Source organism: Neofelis nebulosa, chromosome 7, assembly GCF_028018385.1.
Source record: "Neofelis nebulosa isolate mNeoNeb1 chromosome 7, mNeoNeb1.pri, whole genome shotgun sequence".
NCBI lineage: Eukaryota > Metazoa > Chordata > Mammalia > Carnivora > Felidae > Neofelis > Neofelis nebulosa.
In genome coordinates this window covers 101,404,125-101,425,663 of record NC_080788.1, presented here as the reverse complement: position 1 = coordinate 101,425,663, position 21,539 = coordinate 101,404,125, and the positions used below count along the sequence as shown (strand labels likewise).

At 36.1% G+C, this 21,539-nt stretch overlaps 2 protein-coding genes and 1 long non-coding RNA gene across 9 annotated transcripts in view; 1 reads left to right on the top strand and 2 right to left on the bottom strand.

Annotated features, from left to right (window-relative positions):
• LOC131517230 (uncharacterized) overlaps positions 1-1,168 on the bottom strand; it is a 183,812-nt gene extending 182,644 nt beyond the window's left edge. For both annotated transcript variants that reach the window (XR_009264462.1, XR_009264463.1), the window contains exon 1: positions 1,035-1,168. This is a non-coding gene — a long non-coding RNA (uncharacterized LOC131517230). The remainder of the gene's footprint in view (positions 1-1,034) is intronic.
• A 91-nt stretch (positions 1,169-1,259) lies between these two features.
• GNPNAT1 (glucosamine-phosphate N-acetyltransferase 1) lies at positions 1,260-15,592 on the top strand. Of its 5 annotated transcripts, XM_058739076.1 has the most exons (7): positions 1,517-1,649; positions 6,877-7,044; positions 8,402-8,464; positions 11,117-11,244; positions 12,621-12,682; positions 13,897-14,065; positions 14,361-14,474. In XM_058739076.1, the coding sequence occupies exons 2-6, from the start codon at positions 6,891-6,893 to the stop codon at positions 14,027-14,029; spliced, it is 540 nt and encodes a 179-aa protein (XP_058595059.1). In that variant the 5' UTR covers positions 1,517-1,649; positions 6,877-6,890; the 3' UTR covers positions 14,030-14,065; positions 14,361-14,474. The 5 variants fall into 5 exon arrangements, with proteins under 5 accessions (XP_058595060.1, XP_058595058.1, XP_058595057.1 ...); XM_058739077.1 differs by lacking the exon at positions 13,897-14,065 and having other exon boundaries at positions 1,260-1,649; positions 14,361-15,592; XM_058739075.1 differs by lacking the exons at positions 1,517-1,649; positions 13,897-14,065 and adding an exon at positions 1,304-1,420 and having other exon boundaries at positions 14,361-15,592.
• A 2,090-nt stretch (positions 15,593-17,682) lies between these two features.
• STYX (serine/threonine/tyrosine interacting protein) overlaps positions 17,683-21,539 on the bottom strand; it is a 38,314-nt gene continuing 34,457 nt past the window's right edge. For both annotated transcript variants that reach the window (XM_058739071.1, XM_058739072.1), the window contains one exon: positions 17,683-21,367. In XM_058739071.1, coding sequence (XP_058595054.1) covers positions 21,294-21,367 — 74 coding nt within the window. In that variant the 3' untranslated portion in view covers positions 17,683-21,293. The remainder of the gene's footprint in view (positions 21,368-21,539) is intronic.

Sequence of the window (21,539 nt, the reverse complement as noted above, 5' to 3'; positions counted from 1 at the left end):
TGTGGCACAAAAGGGATAAGGAGGAATACGTCTGAAATGCGGGAGATCTTTTGGGGTACCTCTCAGAACTGTGTTCTGTGATAAATTGTGTAACTGATTGCTATACTTTTTGCTAAACTGTAAAATTTACAGCATTTTGTTGCTCAGAAGAAATTCATCGAAAACATAGGGCCAGAAGTGTGATAAGGAAACAAGGATCTATGTTTAAGATTTGTGGTGTTTCTTTTTACGTCTTACACATTTTTCCTATGCAAAACGGTAAAAAGAAGGATGGATACAAAAATGTGGATGCCATCAGCCACACAGACGTTTGAAGGTGTGAGAATACATGAACCAGTAAAAGTGTTCACTGAAACTTAAATCTCACAAATAAGCAGAAAATATCATTTCTAGCAGACTACATACAGTGTTCTTCAAACAGTATTAAGGATAAAATACTTTGCAATTCCAAGAAGTTGAAATTTATGGTATAAGGCAAGGAAGGGGTGCTAGTAGCTATATGACTTTGGTAAATTACTTCTCTGAACCTCAGTTCCCTAACCCGTAAAATGAGGACATCTGTTTTGGAAATGGGAACTCAAAAGTCATTTTTTTTTTTCTTTTCTAATCCAGGGTTTCTCCACCTCAGCATCTCCACTAGCTCTCCAATGTTGTCGTGGGTCCCTGCTGTATATTTTACGTTTAACAGCCTAGGTGGTCTCTACCCTCTGGCAGTAACAGTGACATCTCTCCCACCGACAGGCTGAAAACTCCAGACATCGCCAACTGTCTCCTGGCAGGCGAAACCGCCACAGCTGAGAACCGGTGTCTTAACCCTGTGGTTCATCCAAAAAGGATCTGAAAGGACTGCAGTGGCCTCACTTCACGGAGGTGACTCAGAAAACGGTATGAGGAGCTTCCAGCTGCCAGCCAGTCGCCCAAGTCCTAATTAAATGCACTATTAAGAGAAGGGGCAACAAGGGGCAACGGCAGAGGGCAAGAGGCCGAGCCTCCGGGTTCCGAGAATGCAAAAGGCCCACACTATCACCACTTACGGTGCTTCGCTGACTCCTAAGCAGAGTTATTTCCCGAGAAGCCGAGAGCTGGAGGCCGCGGGAATGACCGCAGGGAGCGAGCCAGGGTGGGGCCCCCGCGCCGCCGGGAGGCGGAGTCCCCGCGGGGGCGGTCCTCGCCGCACCCCACGTGCGAAAGCCCGCCGCACGCCCCGCCCTGGCCCGCCCCTCGCCCTCGGAGCACCTCCGCCCGCCTGCGCGAGGCCCTGCGTAAGCGGCCCGGGGTGGGGCGGAGGCGTTGGCGGCGTTGCCACGTCCCGGTGGCGGCTCGCGCAGGGGCGGCCGCGACGGCAACTGTGGCGCGGGAGGTGGAGGAGGAGGTGGGGCTGGCGCTGAAGCCGGATCCGGATCCGGTACTGTGTGCCCGGGTGGGTGAGAGTCCGACGGGCCTGGAGAGGAGCGCCGACCGCGAGGCCTCCACGGGTGAGGGAGGCTGGGGGCCGGGGAGCGAGAGCCGGGCCGCGCCTGGTGTCCAGGGGGCCGTCGTGGGCCTGCCTTCACATTTATCAAACAGGTGTGACCGCTGTCCCCGGGCGAGGAGAGCTAGGCCCGGGTGGGAGGTGTTTGTTCCGGGAGCCGCGCATTTAGCCTCGCCAGGTGGGTGCACATGTGGTGGTGGAGTGCGGTTCGGAGCAAGTTGAGCGCGCCTGGGTCAGAGAGAGGTTAGGGATGAGGGCTAGTGGTCCAGCCATACAGTGGTGGGCACAGGGTCTGGGGTCGAAACTAACTCTTCGCTCACCAGGTTTTAACGTGGGGGATCGAGAGAGCTGCTCACAGCCCTTGCTGCCATCAATTTTGAAGGGGCACGGATGCCCCGATCCCCCTTTTCCCTGTTCCTTTCCGAGGTGCACCCCGCGGCGGTCGGGAGCCACTTGAGGACCTGATTCTGCCCGGAAGATCACCTCCTGCACTGACTAAACTGGGGCTTCAGCTGCGGAAGGGAAGGACATCCTTTGTGTCTTTTCCCGGGGCTCGTACCCCTAGACACACTGAGCACTATGATTTTCCTTATAGGAGGAACTGATGTTTATGTAAACCGAACTCTTAAAATTTCGTGCAAAATTGAAACGGGAGATTAGGGAATTAGTTTTGTTAGGTTATGCACTCATGAATAAATCTTAGAATGGGTCTCAAGAAATCATTTAGATCAGCCTTTTAGGTAGAATTCGCTGATATTTTTTAGAATTAGAGCTACCTGTCTGGTACGATGATGTGAAGATTGAAGTCTATGGAATATGGTGTTTTAGAGCTCAAGATGGGAAAACAAGGTAGGATTCTAGTCCCACTTCACACATTTGCAGTGTTACCTTGAGGCTCCACATGCTCCAGTTTCCTAATGGGTAGCCTGGGAATAGTATCAGATTATAGGGATCAAATAAACGATCAGAAAATACTTTTTAAAATTCTCTGCTGAAGTATAATTTCATAGCTTAATAAATATGGCAAGGTCTGTTAAAAATCATCAGCGAATAAAGTGTTCTTTAGATTAAAAAATTAGTCAAATTAGTATCGAAATTGTTACGAAGTGCATGTAGACAAACCCTAAAGTCTCAAAGAGCAAAACTTCCCCCTTCCCCCATTCACCATGTCATGAAGTAATGTAGCGATGACCCAGGAACTCTTGAGATATGTAAAGCAGTTTAGGTTTAGCCTTGGATTATGCTTTTTAAATTTTTGTATCAACTTTAAAAATCCTCATTCCCAGTGTCTACTACTTGTTGCTCTCAATTGCTTGCTTCTAGCAGCATCTCCTCCCTGTTTGTATTTTAGTCTGCTGTACAAGTTGGGAAACTAAATTGTTGAAATTGCCCAAAGAATAGTCAATTGAACGAGAACTTGATGATCCTAGTAAAAACGAATTTGGTGTATCGTTTTTGTGATATCATTTGTGGCAATTTGGGAAACTTTCTTCTTTTGGATTTTCTGAGTTGTGACCGAGTAAGTCTTATACCATTTGTTATTCATTCACTAGGCATTTATTGGGCTGTTAGGCTTATATGGGCCTTGTAAATGCATGCTAACTTCACAGTTAAATTGGAAAGGTTCTGGAGAAATATTTAGGGAGGGTTAAGGTTTAGTTTTTAAAATCAGTCACCCTAGTGTTGATGATGAGATTCAGCTTCAGACATCTGCAATTCTATTTACTGGAATTTCCTAGTTTTGCAATACTTCAGCGCACCTTAAGATCCTAAAATAATTTTTTGTAAACCAAATCTATTTCATTCCTTTCTAAAAATCTTTTGAAATTTGATAATCAAATCACATACTATTTTAACTTTCCCAGCATATTAATTGGGCACCAGCAGAATTTTACTAAATGGGGATGGAGTGAGATAAAGGAAAGTAACTTTAAGTATGGCTTTATTTTGTAAAATAACTCAAGACATTTTGATGTTAATTTCTGATTGCCCAGTTAATGGATTCTTATTTCTATCCAGAATGCTTTGTTCAATGTATTTTGTTGACATGTCGAATACTCTTGTTTTCCAAATATAGTTTACAGGTGTTGCTTTTAACTAAATTTTTAACTTGTACAATGAAGTAGGGAATTCATCTTCACTAGTGCATCTTCATTACTAAGGGTACAGAATCTGGAGTCATGCAGCAATGGCTGCATAGTCTGTGGTAACCTGTGCAAAATGCAAATAGAGGGTTCTTTGTTTAAAAATTGTTAAGAATTTCAATTCTGTGGCAGCAGAGAGTAGAACCAAGTGTGAGGCCCAGGGCAACTGCAATGGGGCCCAGTGCCTATGAAGCCGGCTCTGTTGCCTGGTTTTGAATCCTTACTCTGTTCCTTACTGGCCCTGTTATCTTGAGCAAGTTACTGTGCCTATTTCTTGGTCTGTAAAATGGGGATAATAATGAAAGATCTCTCATTGTATTTTTATGAGTTAACAGGTACAAAGCACTTCATAAATTTTAGCCAATACTATTTTTTTATGATCATTCAGGGAATAGGACCATCTGGTTAAATAAAAGCACAGGAAAATATTAGTATTTACTGTTTAAAATTCATTAGTTAAAGGCTTTGTAATCCTAATTCTCCTGTGTACCTCCTCTCCCCCTTCTCGCTTGGAAATTATTAACTGTATTTTGTGTGTTTTCTAGACTACATTTTATTGTAAACTCAGGCAACTTCATAGGAAAAAGTAATCTACTTTAAATTGTTCTAATGTTCATCGAAATTCCCTTTTGAGCTTTCTTTAAAGTTCATGATTACAACTGTATGTTAAATAAAATGAACATCAAACTGTTTAAATAGTGTGTTGCCCTTAGGAACTAAATTTTTAACACTTTTGGGCTTCTGTATTTAATGTGTACATTTTACTCTATTGATAAATATTTAGCCTGTTTATCTGCCTACCTGAAAAAAATGTTGTTACCCGTGTTTGCCATGAGAGAATACCCAAAAGCCTCAGGGATCCAATTACCAGGGACAAACACTAAAATGCATGCATTAAAGTTAACCGATACAAAATCTGTTTCAAGTGGACTGTAAGCTTGTTAAATTTGATATGAATGTGTGGTTTTTTAAAATGTTTGTTTATTTCTGAGAGAGAGCCTGAGTGGGGGAGGGGCAGAGAGAGAGAGGGAGAAAGAGAGGGAGGGAGGGAGGCTGGCTCAGAATCTGAAGCAGGCTCCAGGCTCTGAATCTGAGCTGTCAGCACAGAGCCCCACGTGGGGCTTGAACCCACAACCGTGAGATCATTACTTGAGCTGAAGTCCGACGCTCCAGGCGCCCCTAGATTGTGTGTGCGTGTGTGTGTGTTTAATGTTTATTATTTTGAGAGAGAGAGAACATGTGGGGGAAGAGCAGAGAGCAAGAGGAGGGGAGAGAATCCCTCTGTGCTGACAGCACAGAGCCTGATGTGGGGCTTATCCCACAAACTATGAGATCATGGCCTGAGCTGAGGTCAAGAGTCAGACACTTAACTGAGCCACCCAGGTGCCCCAATATGAATGACTGTTTTAATATTTTAATCATCACAATTTATTTCCTTTCCTTACTAGTCTTAGAACCAGATATAGTTGTTTTGTTTTTTACAGCTTAACATATTTAAGTCCTTTTTGAGGGGGAAAAAACCCCTTGGTGATCTACATAATAAACTATGATTTTTTTTTTCTATCCAAGAATGTTTCAGTTTAATATAAACATATAACCTGTCATCTTTTTTGTAGCCCCTGTCTGTACCCAGCACGGTGCCTGACTCATGAATTAATTTAAAGATGAAAAAAATTAAAGATTTATAAACATGAATTCTAATTAGCTGCTAACTGAAGTATATCTTGTTGAGCAATTACAGTATGCCAGGCACTGTTAAGTGCTGTATATAGTAATTCACTTCCTTCTAATAATTTCATCTCCATTTTACAAATGAGTAAACGGATTGTTAGAGTTGAATACATTAGCTATAATCACATTTGACATTTGGACACCAGCTTGACTCCAAAGCTCATGCTCTTTTCCATCTTAAGTTTAAATCCTGACTCCACTAACTTTGTGATCTTGGGCAGGTTACTTCGTTTCCTAGTCTGTTTAAATGGAGATAATAATCATCCCTATCCTGTAGGATTGTTGAAGTAAATGAATTAGTAATGTGTGAGGTTCTTTGAATAATGTCTGACCTATTGTAAATGCTGAACAAATGTTAACTTCTGTTATTATACCACACTACCTTCCCAAAGCCTCTACTGTAAGTGCAGCATTGCCTGTATGGTTGTCAGTTACACATGCAGAGGTTTAATCCACCTTTAAGGAAAAGTTCAGACTAATTTCCCTTAAGCATATCATGATTTAGGAAATAGGGAACATAATTGGGGTGAGGTTATTGGGAAAATTGTCATCAAATAGACTTTAATTTTTCCTGTTTGTTTCCTTTTGTTATGTTAATATCATGGATATATATCTTTAAAATCTTTGTTTCAAAGGAAAGCTAGAAGCAAGTATCAAATAGAATAGTTTTTTTAACTGGGTAAAGGAATAGAAATGAAAGTTAGGGGTTGCTTTACAGTCTACTAATAATTGTTACGAAGATTCTGTTCTTGCAACTCTGGGTTCCACAGACGTGCCACTGCCTCCATTTTTACGTTTTATATAATTTTTTCATTCTGTCCTTGTATCTTGTTTACGCTGTTTTATTAGACCACACCTAGTAAGAATCTACCAGTTTCTGAATGTTCAAACAAGAGGATAATACTATAACTGATTATTTTTTAATAGTATGAAAAACACTGGCTCTTCTCACGCTTCCTAATTGCAGCTGAGAAAATTACGTTATAGGTTCTTAGAAAATCTGGTCTGAAAACAAAATCCAACAGATACCCTTAATATGAATCTTTACTAGCTGAGACCAAATACTACAGTGAATGTGGAGTAAATAATTTAAGCCAGTTTATCAATTATCTTCTGTTTATGATTCATATAAAAAACCAAGTAGTATGGCCAATAAGTCTTTCTTAGTGGTAAGACCAACCATCTCTTAGCCCAATAATAAAAAAAAGTAAAAGCCCATGAAAAGTCAGCTAATCACAGTGCTATGCTAGCACCAGCCGATAGGAAAAATATTTTAGAAGACTTGCTAGAAAACACGGTTTTAAAGTTTAAAACTTACAAATTTAGTCATTTGTTTACTATCTGATGTTAACCACAAGTCTTCTGTTCATCTGTGATTGTGGCATTTATGCTAGATTCGGGATAGAACATATATTGCATATATGTTAAAAGAATTTTCTAATTGCATTAACTTTTATTAAGAAATAGACTTTCTTACCAGCCATAATTCCCTATTAAATAAATGCCTTACCATTTAAAATTTTATTTTAGACCTTACTACAAAGATGAAACCTGATGAAACTCCTATGTTTGACCCAAGTCTACTCAAAGAAGTGGACTGGAGCCAGAATACAGCAACATTTTCTCCAGCCATTTCCCCAACACATCCTGGAGAAGGTTTGGTTTTGAGGCCCCTTTGTACTGCTGACTTAAATAGAGGTAGGGACTTGGTTTACAAATCTTGGTTAGAATTATACAGTTGGCCCCTGAACAACATGGGGGGTTAGAGGCACTGACCCCTGTGCATTTGAAAATCTGTGTCTAAATTTTGGTTCACCAAACGTTTAACTTACTAATAGCCTACTGTTGACCAGAAGCCTTGCCAATAACAGAGATAGTTGATTAATACATATTTCATGTTATGTGTTACATACTATATTCTCACAATAAAGTAAGATAGAGAAAAATGTTATTAAGAAAAATGTATTTATGGTACTGTAATGTAGTTATTGAAAAAAATCTATGTACAAGTGGACCCGCACAGTTCAAACCTGTGTTGTTCAAGAGTCAACTGTAATTAGCATTCTGTTTTCTCCACAAAATATGATGATGCTGAGAATATTAAAAAATAATATTTGATTTTTGGATTTTTTTGGTACTTAATTTCTAAAGTGACTGAGACACTCAATTCCAATATGTATATATAATGGCTAAGACCAGGTATCACTGTGAAATATTTCAAATGTCTTAAGTACAACACTACTCCTTCCTAATTAATCCTTTAAAAAGACTTTTCATAAAGGTAAAATTATCATCTATAATGACAATAAGGAAGAGTCTTCTCTAAGAAGCTGGGTGGGAAATGAGGGTGGAGATAATTTACTTGGAAAGGTTGCAGAGGTTTTGTTTACATATATTTCTTTTTTTTAAATATAAATTCTCCAAAATGAGTTCCTTAAATTTTGGTAATAAGAAGTCAACTTTTTAGTTTTCTTTTTAGTAGGAAATCTGAAGAAACTAATTTTGGTCAGACTAATTATTGAGTGTGTAGAAGTTAAGATTCTCAAAGTTCTCAAATGTTCACATTGATTTAACATTAATGAAATTAATTAGTATTCCTTAAAACTTAGTCTCAACAATATTTATATTTTAATTCAAAAATAATATCATATTTGACCATGACGATCTTGCACGTTTAAGTAAATAAAGCCAAAGCATGTATTTGGGAAAATTTGGCATTCCTTGCAGCAAATTTAATGCAAATTACATCGAAAAATATACCTGCTTGTTTTATAAATATTGAATTATTAAGGTCTGCATGATTCCAAAATCTTAAAAAATCCTTTTCCAGGCAAAATCCTTGGTAAAACCTATTATTCTTTGTTTCATGTAGTGATTATAGAAAGAGTAATGGGTTTCAGTTTAATATTTTTAAATAATAAAATGATTAATTTCAAAATGATTACAGAAAGTTCTGAAAACACAAGTGCCCATAATCCCACCACCTTCACACATTGCTTTTGATAGATTTTTCATTTGGTCTTCTCATGACTTGAAATCTGTTTTTCAAAACTAGGTTTTTTTAAAGTACTAGGTCAGCTGACTGAAACCGGAGTTGTCAACCCTGAACAATTTATGAGTAAGTACTACAGCATCTTTTTCCTGAATGAAAATAAAGGGAAACAAGATTTTTCATTTAGAGCTATGTTCAGTGTCTACTTGTGTTTGTGTTCAAATAGCTGGAAATTATTCATAGGATAATTAGCTATTTTCTTATTTTTTAAAGTTTATTTATTTTGAGAGAGAGAGAGAGAGAGGTGGGGGGAGGGGACAAAGAGAGAATCCCAAGCAGGCTCTGTGCTATCATGCTATCACCTGGGGCTTGAACTCATGTACTGTGAGATCTTGACCTGAGCCGAAATCAAGAGTCAGATGCTTAACCAACTGAGCCACTCAGATGCCCATTTTCTTATTTAAATGTTTAATGTGATTACCTGTTCTAGAATCCAAATGTAGCAATTCTCGTGTTTTACAAAATACCTGACTTTTAGACAATTATCGTAGCATTAAATCTAGGTGACATCTTTAGAGATTGTTTTATATTGTATTTTTTTTTTAATGTTTATTTTTGAGAGAGAGACCAAGCATGAGCAGGAGAGAGGCAGAGAAAGAGGGAGACATAGAATCCTAAGCAGGCTTTAGGCTCTGAGCTGTCAGCACAGAATGTGACATGGAGCCCAAACTCACAGACCACAAGATCATGACCTGAACCAAAGTTGGCTGCCTAACTGACTGAGCCACCCAGGCACCCCTTATAGTATTTTTCATGTGGTTAGGTTAATCATGGAAATCTCATCACCAAATAAAAAAGAGTGATTGAGACATTATGTTCTCAATTTATTTAGTTTGTTTATATTGAATTTTAAGGTCAACCAGTGTCATAAGCATTTATAATACATATGAGAGATGGGGTGCCTGGGTGACTCAGTCAGTTGAGCATCTGACTTCTGCTCAGGTCATGATCTCATTCTAGCCCTGCGTCAGGCTCTGTGCTGATGGCTCAGAGCCTGGAGCCTGCTTCGGATTCTGTGTCTCCCTCTCTCTTTGCCCCTCCCCTGCTCACAGCCTGTCTCTCTCTTAAAATAAATACACATTAAAAAAAAATTTATAATGCATATGAAAGAATGGAAATCCAGAGAGGTCAAATGACATAAGATCACAGATAGTTACTGATAAAGAAAGGATTAGAACCTTCCTGATCCCATCCAGTGCTCTAACACTGTCGTTTCCTGTTTTCTACAATTTCTTCATTTCTGTCACCAGGTAATTTTTTTTGTACTGTAGCTGATCCTCCCAAGATGAAGATCACTCTTTTCTGATTCTCACTGTTTTCCTTGAATTTATTTCTTCTTCCCACTCCAGAACCCTATCTAGAACGAGACTGGAAATAAATAGTATGTGAGAATATTAGGATCAGTTTTTATTTCTGAATTCCTCTTTGCCTGTATGTCTGATTAGATGAGAAACCCAAGATAAGTGCTAAAAATCAATTTGAGAGAAAAGTATTCCATCTTTGCTCCTATTTGCCATGTGACTTTGGGATGATTAGGTATGGAAACATTTTTTAGCTACTTCACAAGGTGCTTTCAAGCAAACAAAGATTCTTTTTTTAAATTTTTTAAATATTTATTTATTTTTGAGACACACACACACACAGAGTAGCAGGGAAGGGGCAGAGAGAGAGAGGGAGAGAGAGAATGTCAGGCAGGCTCCACACTGTAAGCATGGAGACGGATGTGGGACTCGACCTTGAGAAACCAGGAGATGGGACCTGAGCCAAAACCAAGAGTTGTATGCTTAACCAACTGAGCCACCCAGGTGTGCCAGATTCTGTTTCTAAAGCAAGTCAGAGTCCTGAAACACCAGATCACTGTCAAAATATTTTGAAGCCAGAAGACTAAAAATTACAGAATGGAGCCATGTAAACATTTTAATTAAAATTTGCGCATGTAAATTGAGCACCTGTGTGGCTCAGTTGGTGGAGTGTCCGGCTTTGGCTTAGGTCATGATATCACAGTTTAGGGTTCAAACCCCATGTTGGGCTTTGGGATTCCCTGTCTTCCTCTCTGTACCTCCTCTGCTCATGCTCTCTCTCTCAAAAAAAAACGTTAAAAAATTTTAAAAACAAATAAGAGGTTTGCAGTTTTTTTTTTAATATTGAGTGTAAAGGTTAAAGAAACTTATTTAAAGTAATAAACATATTAGAATTTTTATTCATTAGTCACAGAAGTGGAAGCCTCTGTAATTTACTTTCATTGAGTTACTTACCTAAAATAGCTGTTAATAGTTGTACTTTGCTAGCAGATTTTTTTTAATGTATGGACTGTATTCTAATTGATAGTTATTGCTGATGTTTCAACCACTTGGTCATTTTTAATATTTTCTTTGAAAACTTTTTTTTAAGTTTATTTGAGAGAGAGAGAGAGAGCAAGCATGGGAGGATCAGAGAGAGGGAGAGAGACAATCCCAAGCAGGTTCTGCACTGCCAGCACAGAGCCCAACGCAGGGCACGAACCCGGAGATCATGACCTGAGCCAAAATCAAGTCAGATGCTTAACTGACTGAGCCACCCAGACACCCCATAATAATTAATATTTTCTTTAGAAAACAAAGTAAATTGCCATGGTGAAATCACTTTAAGTATTCAATAATGAGTCAGCTAATCCTAATAATTTTATGGCAACTAATAAAGTTTAAAGTCTACCACATAACACTTGTCTGATTTCCACAGAATCTTTTGAGCACATGAAGAAATCTGGGGACTATTATGTTACAGTTGTGGAAGATGTGACTTTAGGACAAATTGTGGCTACAGCAACTCTGATAATAGAACATAAATTCATCCATTCCTGTGCTAAGGTATGTGTTCACATTAATGCTTATGAATAAAATGAACAAATGTTTTCTAGCAAAATCAACTTTGAGTTTCCATTAGACAAATCTATTTTCTCACTGCTTTTCAATGTAAAATGAGAGCTGTATTGCCCTGGAAAAGTTTTGCTTCTTAGACATCACTTAGTAACATTTTCATCTTGTGTTCTCAGATTTAGGAGGAAGATGTATTAACTATCTGAATTGTTTGCTAAACATTGTTTTGTAAGGTGTCAGATTTGGTATAGTCATAGGGAAACCAAGTCAGCATCATGAAATTTGGCAGTGATGTTTAGAATCCCTAATGCTATTTAAAAAAACAAACAAACAAAATAATACTTTGTATATACAGTAACACAAATTCCCACATCCATTTCCAAGCACTAAAAGATTCAGAATATTATATAGTTGACCCTTGAACAAGATTGGAGTTAGGGATGCTGACACTCTGCAGTCAAAAATCTGCATGTAACTTTTGACTCCCAAAACTAATGTTGACTGGTTACCTACAACATAAACAGTTGATTATGTTATGTATATTATATATAGTATTTTTATTTATAAAGCAAGCTAGAGAAAAAAATGTTACTTTTTTTTTTTTTTTTAAGTTTATTTGAAGGCGAGAGAGAATGAATGTGAGCAGAGGAGGGGCAGAGAGAGAGGGAGGGAGAAAATTCCAAGCAGGCTCCTCACTGTCAGCCCAGAGCCTGACACAGAGTTTGATTATGACCTGAGCTGAGATCGAGTCTGATGATTAACTGACTGAGCCACCCAGGCACCCCAGAGAAAATAAAATGTTATTAAATCATAATGACAATACATTTACAGTATTGCATTTATTAGAAAAAATCTGCATAAGTGCACCTGTACAGTTCAAACAAACCACATTGTTCAACTGTATTCTGCTCTGTGACATTTCTAACTCCTGATCACTCCTCATGACTCATGAGAACCTAGCTAATCCAGTGAAAATTAGAAACACTTCAAATGTATTCTGAGGTACAAATTTTGGTGGGCTTCCTTTACTAGAAATTAGTAAATTATATTTGGATGTTTGAAAGAAATTGCTATTAAGCAAGGAGTAAGATGATGGAACATGACAAGGTTACATTTTGGTTCTGTGGATTCTGAAATCTGCTTTAAAACAATGGAGTGGTAAGATTTTCGATATAGACAAAACAAGATTAGGCTATAAATTGGTTCATTATATTATTTCCTCTATAATAAGTAAAAAAGGGTTGCATTTTGGTTTCTGTGAACTTCTAAGTTTACAAAATATTGTTATCATTGAATTCTGTCACTTGTTGATGTAGCTAAAAACAAAACTACATGCTTAGTCCCTTAAATGCTGTAAATATTTTCAGAGAGGAAGAGTAGAAGATGTTGTTGTTAGTGATGAATGCCGAGGAAAGCAGCTTGGCAAACTGTAAGTAGGCAGAAACAAGGTAACCCTCATTAAATTAGATACTTTTTCTGTTTTAGTTAATAGTATCTTACCCAGATATTTGTTAAAAAAATGTTTTCCTGTTTGAAGTTCTTTTTAGGTGTCCTTAATTAAGCTCACCCTGTAGTTTAAATTAAATTTAATGGAAGAAACAAAGTATTTTTATGTTTTATCATGAAGTTAGGAAATTGGGAGTATACTGTCTTATAGACTAACATTTTTATTGACTTTTAATATTTTCATACTAATAGGAAACAAACTTTTGGCCGAGTCAAGTGATTCACCTATTTCCCAGTCTTATTTAAAAACAAAGGAAATGTCCTCAGCCTCTTAAGTTTTAGAAACATATACTAAAATAGCCTTTCCTGTATAATTCTCTATGCATTTATCTAAATCTTTTGTTTATTTATTTAGAGAAACAAGAGACAGCGTGAGTGGGGGGGAGGGGCAGAGAAGAGAGAATCCCAAGCAGGCTCCACACTTCAGCACAGAGCCTGATGTGGGGCTTGAACTCAGAGTGAGATCATGATGTGAGCTGAAATCAAGAGTCAGGCGCTTAACCGACTGAGAGCCACCCAGGCGTCCCTATCCAAATCTTTTAACTTGCTTAATACCATCTCTTCTGAATTTTAAGGAAGTTGCTCAATAAGTTAGGACCTGCTATGTGCCAGATATTATTTGAGATATTTGGGATACATCAGTGAACAAAACAGACCAATTTCTAATATTCTAGTCCACTTAAATGTCATACCTTTTATAGTTTCCTAACTTCAGTCAAGATGTTCTGTCTTCAAAATGATACAACTTTTCAGTCTGTGCGAACATGAGAAAACCCTTTGGGTAAATTTTTGTAGATCTAGTTTTTTCTCCCTAAGGCCATTAGAATCACATTCTTATACTGGGGTTTGGATTCTTTAAGGATTTGAAAAATGTATACTTTTTTTGTTTTGTTTCTATTTCATATTATTTAGAGCAATCCAGAAGTAATCTGATATATACTTTCACAAATATTAGCTTTAAAAATGATACAGAACAAGCTTTTACTCATTTTATGTGGAAATGTTGACTGTTCCTAAGTAGTTTGAATAGATTTAGGAAAAAGATTCAAAATTTTGGCCATATTTTTTAAAAAAGTTGACAGTCTTTAGTGTTAACATGAATCCTTTTTTTAATTTTAATGTTTGTTTATTTTTGAGAGAGAGAGCAAGCAGGGGAGGGGCAGAAAAAGAGAGAGACACACAGAATCCGAAGCAGGTTCCAGGTGCAAGAGCTGTCAGCACAGAGCCCAATGCCGGTCTTGAACTCACGAGCCACGAGATCATGACCTGAGCTGAAGTTGGAGGCCTAACTGACTGAGCCACCCAGGTGCCCCAGTGTTAACATTAATTTTAGGTTGAATTTAGTATTGTTCTATTAATGTGCTAGAGACAACTTAGATAAGTTATATTTGAAACAGTAAAATGCTTTGGGTGATTTAAAGCTTGTCCAGTTACAATTTGAATATTTAAATGAATATAGTGAGAAAGGTCATGACCTAAACCCATTTCTAATATAAATTTGAAATTTTATTTATATAATATTTATTCATTTATATTAAGTTACTCAAATGCATTTTCATTAACAAATGCTCTATGCTTTCCCCCTGCTTTTTGAATTGCAGGTTGTTATCAACCCTTACTTTGCTAAGCAAGAAACTGAACTGTTATAAGATTACCCTTGAATGTCTACCACAAAATGTTGGTTTCTATAAAAAGTTTGGATATACAGTATCTGAAGAAAACTACATGTGTCGGAGGTTTCTAAAGTAAAAATCTTTTAAGAAAGACATTTGTCAAAGGAGCTAATGCAACAAGGCAATACTCTTCTTAGAGTTAAAATATTTTGTTGCTGCAACCCAGTGACCTCCATAAATACTGGATTGAAAATAACATGGTAATTCAACAGGTATAATGACACTTAGAAGATTACTTTGGCCTGTGGGACATGCTGTGAGTTTAGATTACAAATGAGTCTTATAAAGGGGATGATTTTTAACCAAAGGAATATATTTTTAACTTGAATCTTTTCTTGCATTGTATTTTTCTAAAGTTTGGCTTCATTTCTTTGTAGTTAAGAGTATAGGTAGTATAGAGTTATGTGTCTGCAATCTGTACTGCTCATTAAAAAAATATATATATATATACCATAAATAAGGCTATATCACATTCACAAAATTAATATTTTTGTTTCAATCAAAGAAACACCAAAAATCACTTAGGAGTGTTATCATTTTTCCATATATTATGTGAAATTGGGTAAGATAACTAAATGTAGTGCAGACCAACATTTGTTGGTCCTAATACCGAATTGGCAAACAACCTGGTTAGCCTTTTCAGTAAGTAGAAATGAAAATTATAAAATGTGACAGGATTCAAAATAAAACAATTTAAGTGTACATCTGAAAGTTTATATAATTCTTATGCAGTTAAGGTACCACCTGTCTTATATGAGAAATATAATTATTCATTTGTTTAAAATACCTAAGAGCAAATGTAAGGTACTTTTTAACAGTGAATGAGCAAATCTTGGCATATTGTGTATTTCTAACCTGATTTCTCATCTTTTCATTGATGTCTTCTAAGTAACATTTTTATGAAAGATTACAAAATTGAGTGGAATATTTTAAGTAAGTATCATACTGCATTTGTTAAATCCTTGAAATGTTGATGGAAGCTTTTCTATTTACTGTGATTGTCATGGTACTGTTATTCTGGTCACTATCTTGTTTTGATTTTATTTATTTTAATTATTTTTTTTTAAGTTGGAAAATTGGATATTTTATTAATGGTTCTAATCTTTTGCATTCCATGTTACATTAAACCTGTTCATATGATGAAAAGTCTTTCATTAGAATCCTAATGTCTGTGTTTTTCTTGCATCTTTTGTTGAACTATTAGGTTATGTCCTGGTTCAGAAGATTTCAGTTTTGTGTACTCTTTGTAAAATTAATTGGGAAAGTAAAGACCCACCACTTGTCATCCCTCTCACTCACACGAACCTCAACTGGATTTAGGATTTCTGTCCTTGTAGTAAGCTCAAGTTGGCTTTCTAAAGCCATAGAAACCCTTCACCAATAGAGGGTGCACTACTTACCTGCTAATGACCCATGCTTATGAATTGATGTTTCTAGTAAAAGCAACAAACCTGCTTTTGCCTTTTCAGCTAGTTTTGCCTTTTCAGGAGTCCTACAACCTTGGCACGATGGTAGCTTTATTAAGTACATTATGGTACTTAAAACCCATGTTAAAAAAATAAACCTAAAAGAAGGCAAAATTATATGCTTTACCATTCTTGTAAATAATTTGAAATAAAATTGTCTACAAGGTTGGTATTTCAGTAAATCCCTTTAAATAGTGTTCTTAAGGTCTTCTAAACCCTCCCTATAAGAGTTATAAAGTATATAAAAATTGTCATTGATGAAAGTGGTGATCTGTATTTAGCTTTATTTTTATTTAAAGTTTTAACCTCAGTGTGCAAGCGGGGATGAGGGGCAGAGGAAGAGAATCTGAAGCAGCCTCCACACTCAGCCAGTGTGGAGCCCTACATGGGGTTCAAACCCATGACCCTGGGATCATGACCTGAGCCAAAAGAGTTAGCTGACTCTTTATTGACTGAGCCACCTCAGGCACCCCTGTATTTAGCTTTATTTTAAAAGCTGGTCAATTTGTAGCAATGTGGATGCAACTGGAGAGTGTTATGCTAAGTGAAATAAGTCAGGCAGAGAAAGACAGATACCATACGTTTTCACTCATATGTGGATCCTGAGAAACTTAACAGAAGACCAGGGGGGATGGGGGGGGGGGGGAGTTACAGAGAGGGAAGGAGGCAAACCATAAGAGACTCTTAAATACTGAGAACAAACTGAAGTGGGGGGGGGGGGGTAAGGAAAATGGGTGATGGGCATTGAAGAGGGCACCTGCTGGGATAAGCACTGGGTGTTGTTGTATGGAAACAAATTTGACAATAAGTTATATAAGAAGAAAATTAAAAAAAAAAAAAAAAGAAAGAAAATAAATAAATAAAAGCTGGCCATTGGGGTGCCTCAGTGGCTCAGTTGGTTAAGCCTATGACTTTGGCTCAGGTCATGATCTCACGGTTCATGGGTTCAAGCCCCAGGTTGGGCTCTGTGCTGATAGCTCAGAGCCTGGAGCCTGCTTCAGATCTGTGTGTGTCTCTCTCTGCCCCTCCCCTGCTTGTACTCGGTCTCTCAAAAATAAAAAAATAATTTTTTTTTTTTTTAAAGTTAGCCAGAGTATGTTTAAAATTTTCTAACTCATATTGTGAGTAAATTTGAGAAAGTTGCATAAAACGTTTCATAATATATAAACTGTATATTCACATTTTAAAGCATTATTTGCTTTGAAAAGATAGGGTGAAGTGACAGTTGTGATTTTTATCATGCCTCATATATTTTGTATTTTTATATTTCCTTGACTCTAAGATGCACATTTTTTATGCTAACATTTTGGAAATCAGGATGCATTTTCTGATCAATGGCTTGCGACAGTTTATTCAACAATATTTTGCCTTTTAGTGGTATCTAAAAGAACAGTGTAGTGATAGCATCTTAGATTTGATGAAGAGTAGTATGTAGGCTGATGGGGAATATGGTACTGTGAACACAAGTAGTGTTGTTTTTAACAGGCTAGAAGCTGCTCTGTGGATGATTTATACTCTTTCCTTCAGACATGAATTTACTCACTTCCAACTCCAAGTTTGTTCAACTAATACTTAAGAAATATTCTTGAGCTAAAATTCAGGCCTTGCCTGGATTTGTGTGTGTGTGACCATACAGTGTTTTTGGAAGATACTCTTAAATGCTTAACATCCAATGTTTGTTCATCCTTATTAATCTGAGGTAGTAAAAGCAGCTTACTTTTACCTAGAAGACAACAATCTAAAGAAGTTCTGAGGCATAAGCAGTATAAATGAACGTTTCAATCTTTTTGAGGTATAATGGCACAACAGTTTTAATACAACCACCAATCTTCACAAAATAATTTTAATACTTTGTGCCTGGGCTAGCAGCATCTTGCACTGTGACATTCCTATACATACATAAGCATTTTATCCAAGTACAAATGTTAAAAGCAGAGTAACTTAAGCAATTCCCTATACAAAGGTAAATAGACACTGTAGGTTATTTTTCTTCTTGAATCATTTTTGCTGCATAGTAAATTGCAATTACATGTCAGTATAATGTTACTGATCTATAGAATATACTTTGAACTGTGAGGTATGGCAACTCCCTATGAGAGAGCTAACATGTAAACCTGAATATTTTGATTTTTTTTTTTTAGCTGCCATGGATGGGTAAGACAAAAAAATCCAGCATTCAAAGATCCTAGAAACTTATCTTTCTAAAAATAAAATAAAATCTTTTAGTAATCTTAGTTATTTCCTATCATTTCCATATTGGAGCATGTCTGGATGGACAAAGATAAAATAAATACTGAAGTGAAGCTAAGTTTGTTATGGAATTATGGATTAAACCAGTCATAAAAAAAAAAAAAAAAATCCGCCAGGTAACTGCTCATTTACTTTACATCAAGTTGAGATCCTGATATATATATATATATATATGTGTGTGTATGTGTGTGTGTGTGTGTATGCATCCCAACTTTATAATTCAAGATTGCAGTTAAATACTTCTAATTCACTTGAATTACCATGGTAATTAGACAATTAGAAACCTTATATTTTCTTAAAAAGGACATGCTTAACATTTTCTGACATTACTTCTAAACTCATATGAAGCACAAAATCCCCCTCACCCCAAAACAAATATTCTGCTGTAAAAGTTAAGTGGTTGAGAGTTGGTATCAGAAGCCAGAAGCTATCATGGTTTAACATTTCCACCATAGAGTAGATACAAATAAAGGTAACTGCTCTTTAAACACATAATAGATAAGAAATTAACATGAACTAATTAAAATTAGAAGGTAAGAATACTGCCATTCAAGTTTGCATATTTTCAATACTTGTTTCATACTTTTAACGTGGACAGTAAAGCAGTTTTCCTGCAATTTCAGTTTAAATCCTTGCCCAGATAACATATTTAATGTCTAAAATTAGGTGCTACATCACTCATACATTATTCAAATAGTCTAGAAAAAAAGTCATGATTGGTTAAATGTATTATAGGTAACTATCACAAAACATCTGTAGAAATAAAAGAATTAACAGAAATGGAACCAAACAGAAGAAAGACTAGAAGAGCTACCAGAACTAGTTGAATTTAGGTAAAACAAACTTGGGGTGTTCTTACATGAAAGAAAAATAAACTTCATGTTTTGTCCCCATTAGTACTGTACTCAAGAAGATGATAGTCCCTTTTCCTAGTGTTCAAGAGACAGTCTTTAATATACAGTGCTGGGCAGGCACTTCAGTGACAACATAAAAATTACAGTGGTTAGAAAAAGTGGAAAATTACCAGCTTTAAATTAATAAATGACCAAATCTGTATTTGTGGCTAGACTAGAGAGGATATGTGTATTTAAGAAACTAATTTTAAAAATCTTAACTCCCTCATTTTAAAACCTAAATGTAGTATTACGAAGATTCTTTTAAGCAGAGTTTCTGCTGAATGAAGAAGCATCACAGATTATTAGATTGCAAGAGAGGTTTTTGCTGACCTATATAGTGATCTATATACAGGAAAGCTGTGTTATCTGGCATTTTGCCAAGTGGAATTTCTGAACACAATGCAAATCTTGACTCTACTGGACTACCACACCATGACCTAATCACACAACAGAATACAAGACCACAGTGGGATTAATCATAGGCTCTTCTCAGGGTGGTAAAATAGGGGAAGAGAAAGGAATCAGAAGAATACCACCTCGGTCAATAGGAATTAACTCTTAGTTAATAAAACAATTTAATTCATTTCCACTCTCCTGCTATGCTGGATAAAAAAAAGCTTTTTTACTGTATTATATTACATTGTAGGGAGGAAAGCAAAACAAGTAACTTGGTGTAATGGGTTACCTTGCATAGTACCTGATGGTACCAAGGGAATGTATGGAAATCATTCCCATCAGTAAAGCACCTCAAGAGAGGACTGAAAAATGAGATATAAAGGAGTTTTGTTTGTGCTACCCTAAATCAACTATAAAAAGTTAAAAACACTCCTCTCCTCCCTCATGGCATACTTAAAATAGCAAAAATGTTTTTCTTAGAACAATCTTTATATGTATAAATAAAAATATGGAGAATTAAGGATCCATAAAGTGACTTTGTTAATGCAAATTATGGGGGAAATTTGGATTAACTCAATGTGAAGAATTAAAACACTAATTTTAAATACAATGAAGTTTCCCACAAACCACTTTCCCCAATAAATGCATCTTCAAGAAAAGCTGCTATCTGAGCCAGAACAACCTCACAGACTCATTAAGACAACATAAAATGAAGGAGTAAATATTTCACATTAATAACTTACTGAGGTTTCTTTAAGCCGCAGACTCTGTTTTAACTAATTTGTGGTTAAAAAGAAAAAGAAATTACAAAAGAACGTTAAAAACTTTTCACCGTTATACATACTAATTTAGAGGTCGTGAAGATTTATTTTTTTATTTTTAATTTTTTAATAATGCAAGGCACTTTTCTCTTTTGGGCTTCATTTAGAAAAAAAATAGTGCTACATTGGTTATTAGATTCTATTTCGAACTATTTTGGACAGAGAAAAAATGGGGTCGGCAACTCTAAAAAGGACAAACACAACATTTGGCTGTTAAGGAAAAAAGGAAAGTCACTCAAAAGTCTAAAACTCCTTGTTTTTAGCATCTGGTATCACCAAGCAAAACATCTTCCTTTGTTCATTATACTTTTTTTCTTTAGAATAAACAAATTACGAAGATAATAGGAATAGAAGCAATACTTGGATCATGTTAAAGTAAGAAGAGTTGGCTAATGTCATGATTCAAAGATTATTAATAAGGGATAAAGAAGTTTAAAAAAATAAAAGGGTAATGAAGCTACTGAATTATACTAAAACAGGTATGTGGCAGATTTCTGCATTTGCTAATGTTTCCATAAGAGGTTCCATCATAAAAGTGAACTGTAAAATTATTTTTAAAATGTAATATATAGAACACAAAGTGAATTTTTAGCAAACTTTAGGAAATTCTCGTTATAAATTACCCAGATTTTATAAACAAATCCCCCCTAACTTGCATTTTGTTTAAAGTAATAACTTTATATCATACAAATAAATTTCAAGTATGAAAAGTGCATTATTGCAATAATACCTCTTTGCAAGTCCAAAATTCTTGGTTTATAATAAAACTGTAAAGTGTAAAAAAAAAAAAAAAAAAGAAAGAAAGGAAAAAGAAAAAAGGAGTAAAACCATCAGTGCCATCTATTGCAGAAGTCCAACATCTTCTTAAAATGTTGCTCAACAAGTTGCAGAGAAACACGTCTGGAAGCAACATATAATTGGAAAAAAAAAAAAAAAAACTACTTGTATTTTTACCATTTTACATTATTATTGTCTCTAGTATTTTCTCCTTCCCAAATAGAAATTCACATCCTCTGTAATCTTGCTCTCGAGTCAGCCATTTTGTGCAGTTGCCACTTGCATGTTTCCAAAATCATCTTCTTCTTCATGTGTTCTCTTCAAACTGCCTAAAAATTATTGCATGAATATAACACATAATGGGAACTTAAATAAGTCCAATTGCTACAATGTTAGATCTAGTAAAAATTTCATTTTCATAAATGTATGGATATTCACTAGAATTCCATGACTGAATTTTTAGTGAATGTTAGTATATTCTTCTGTTACCCAAACAATTTT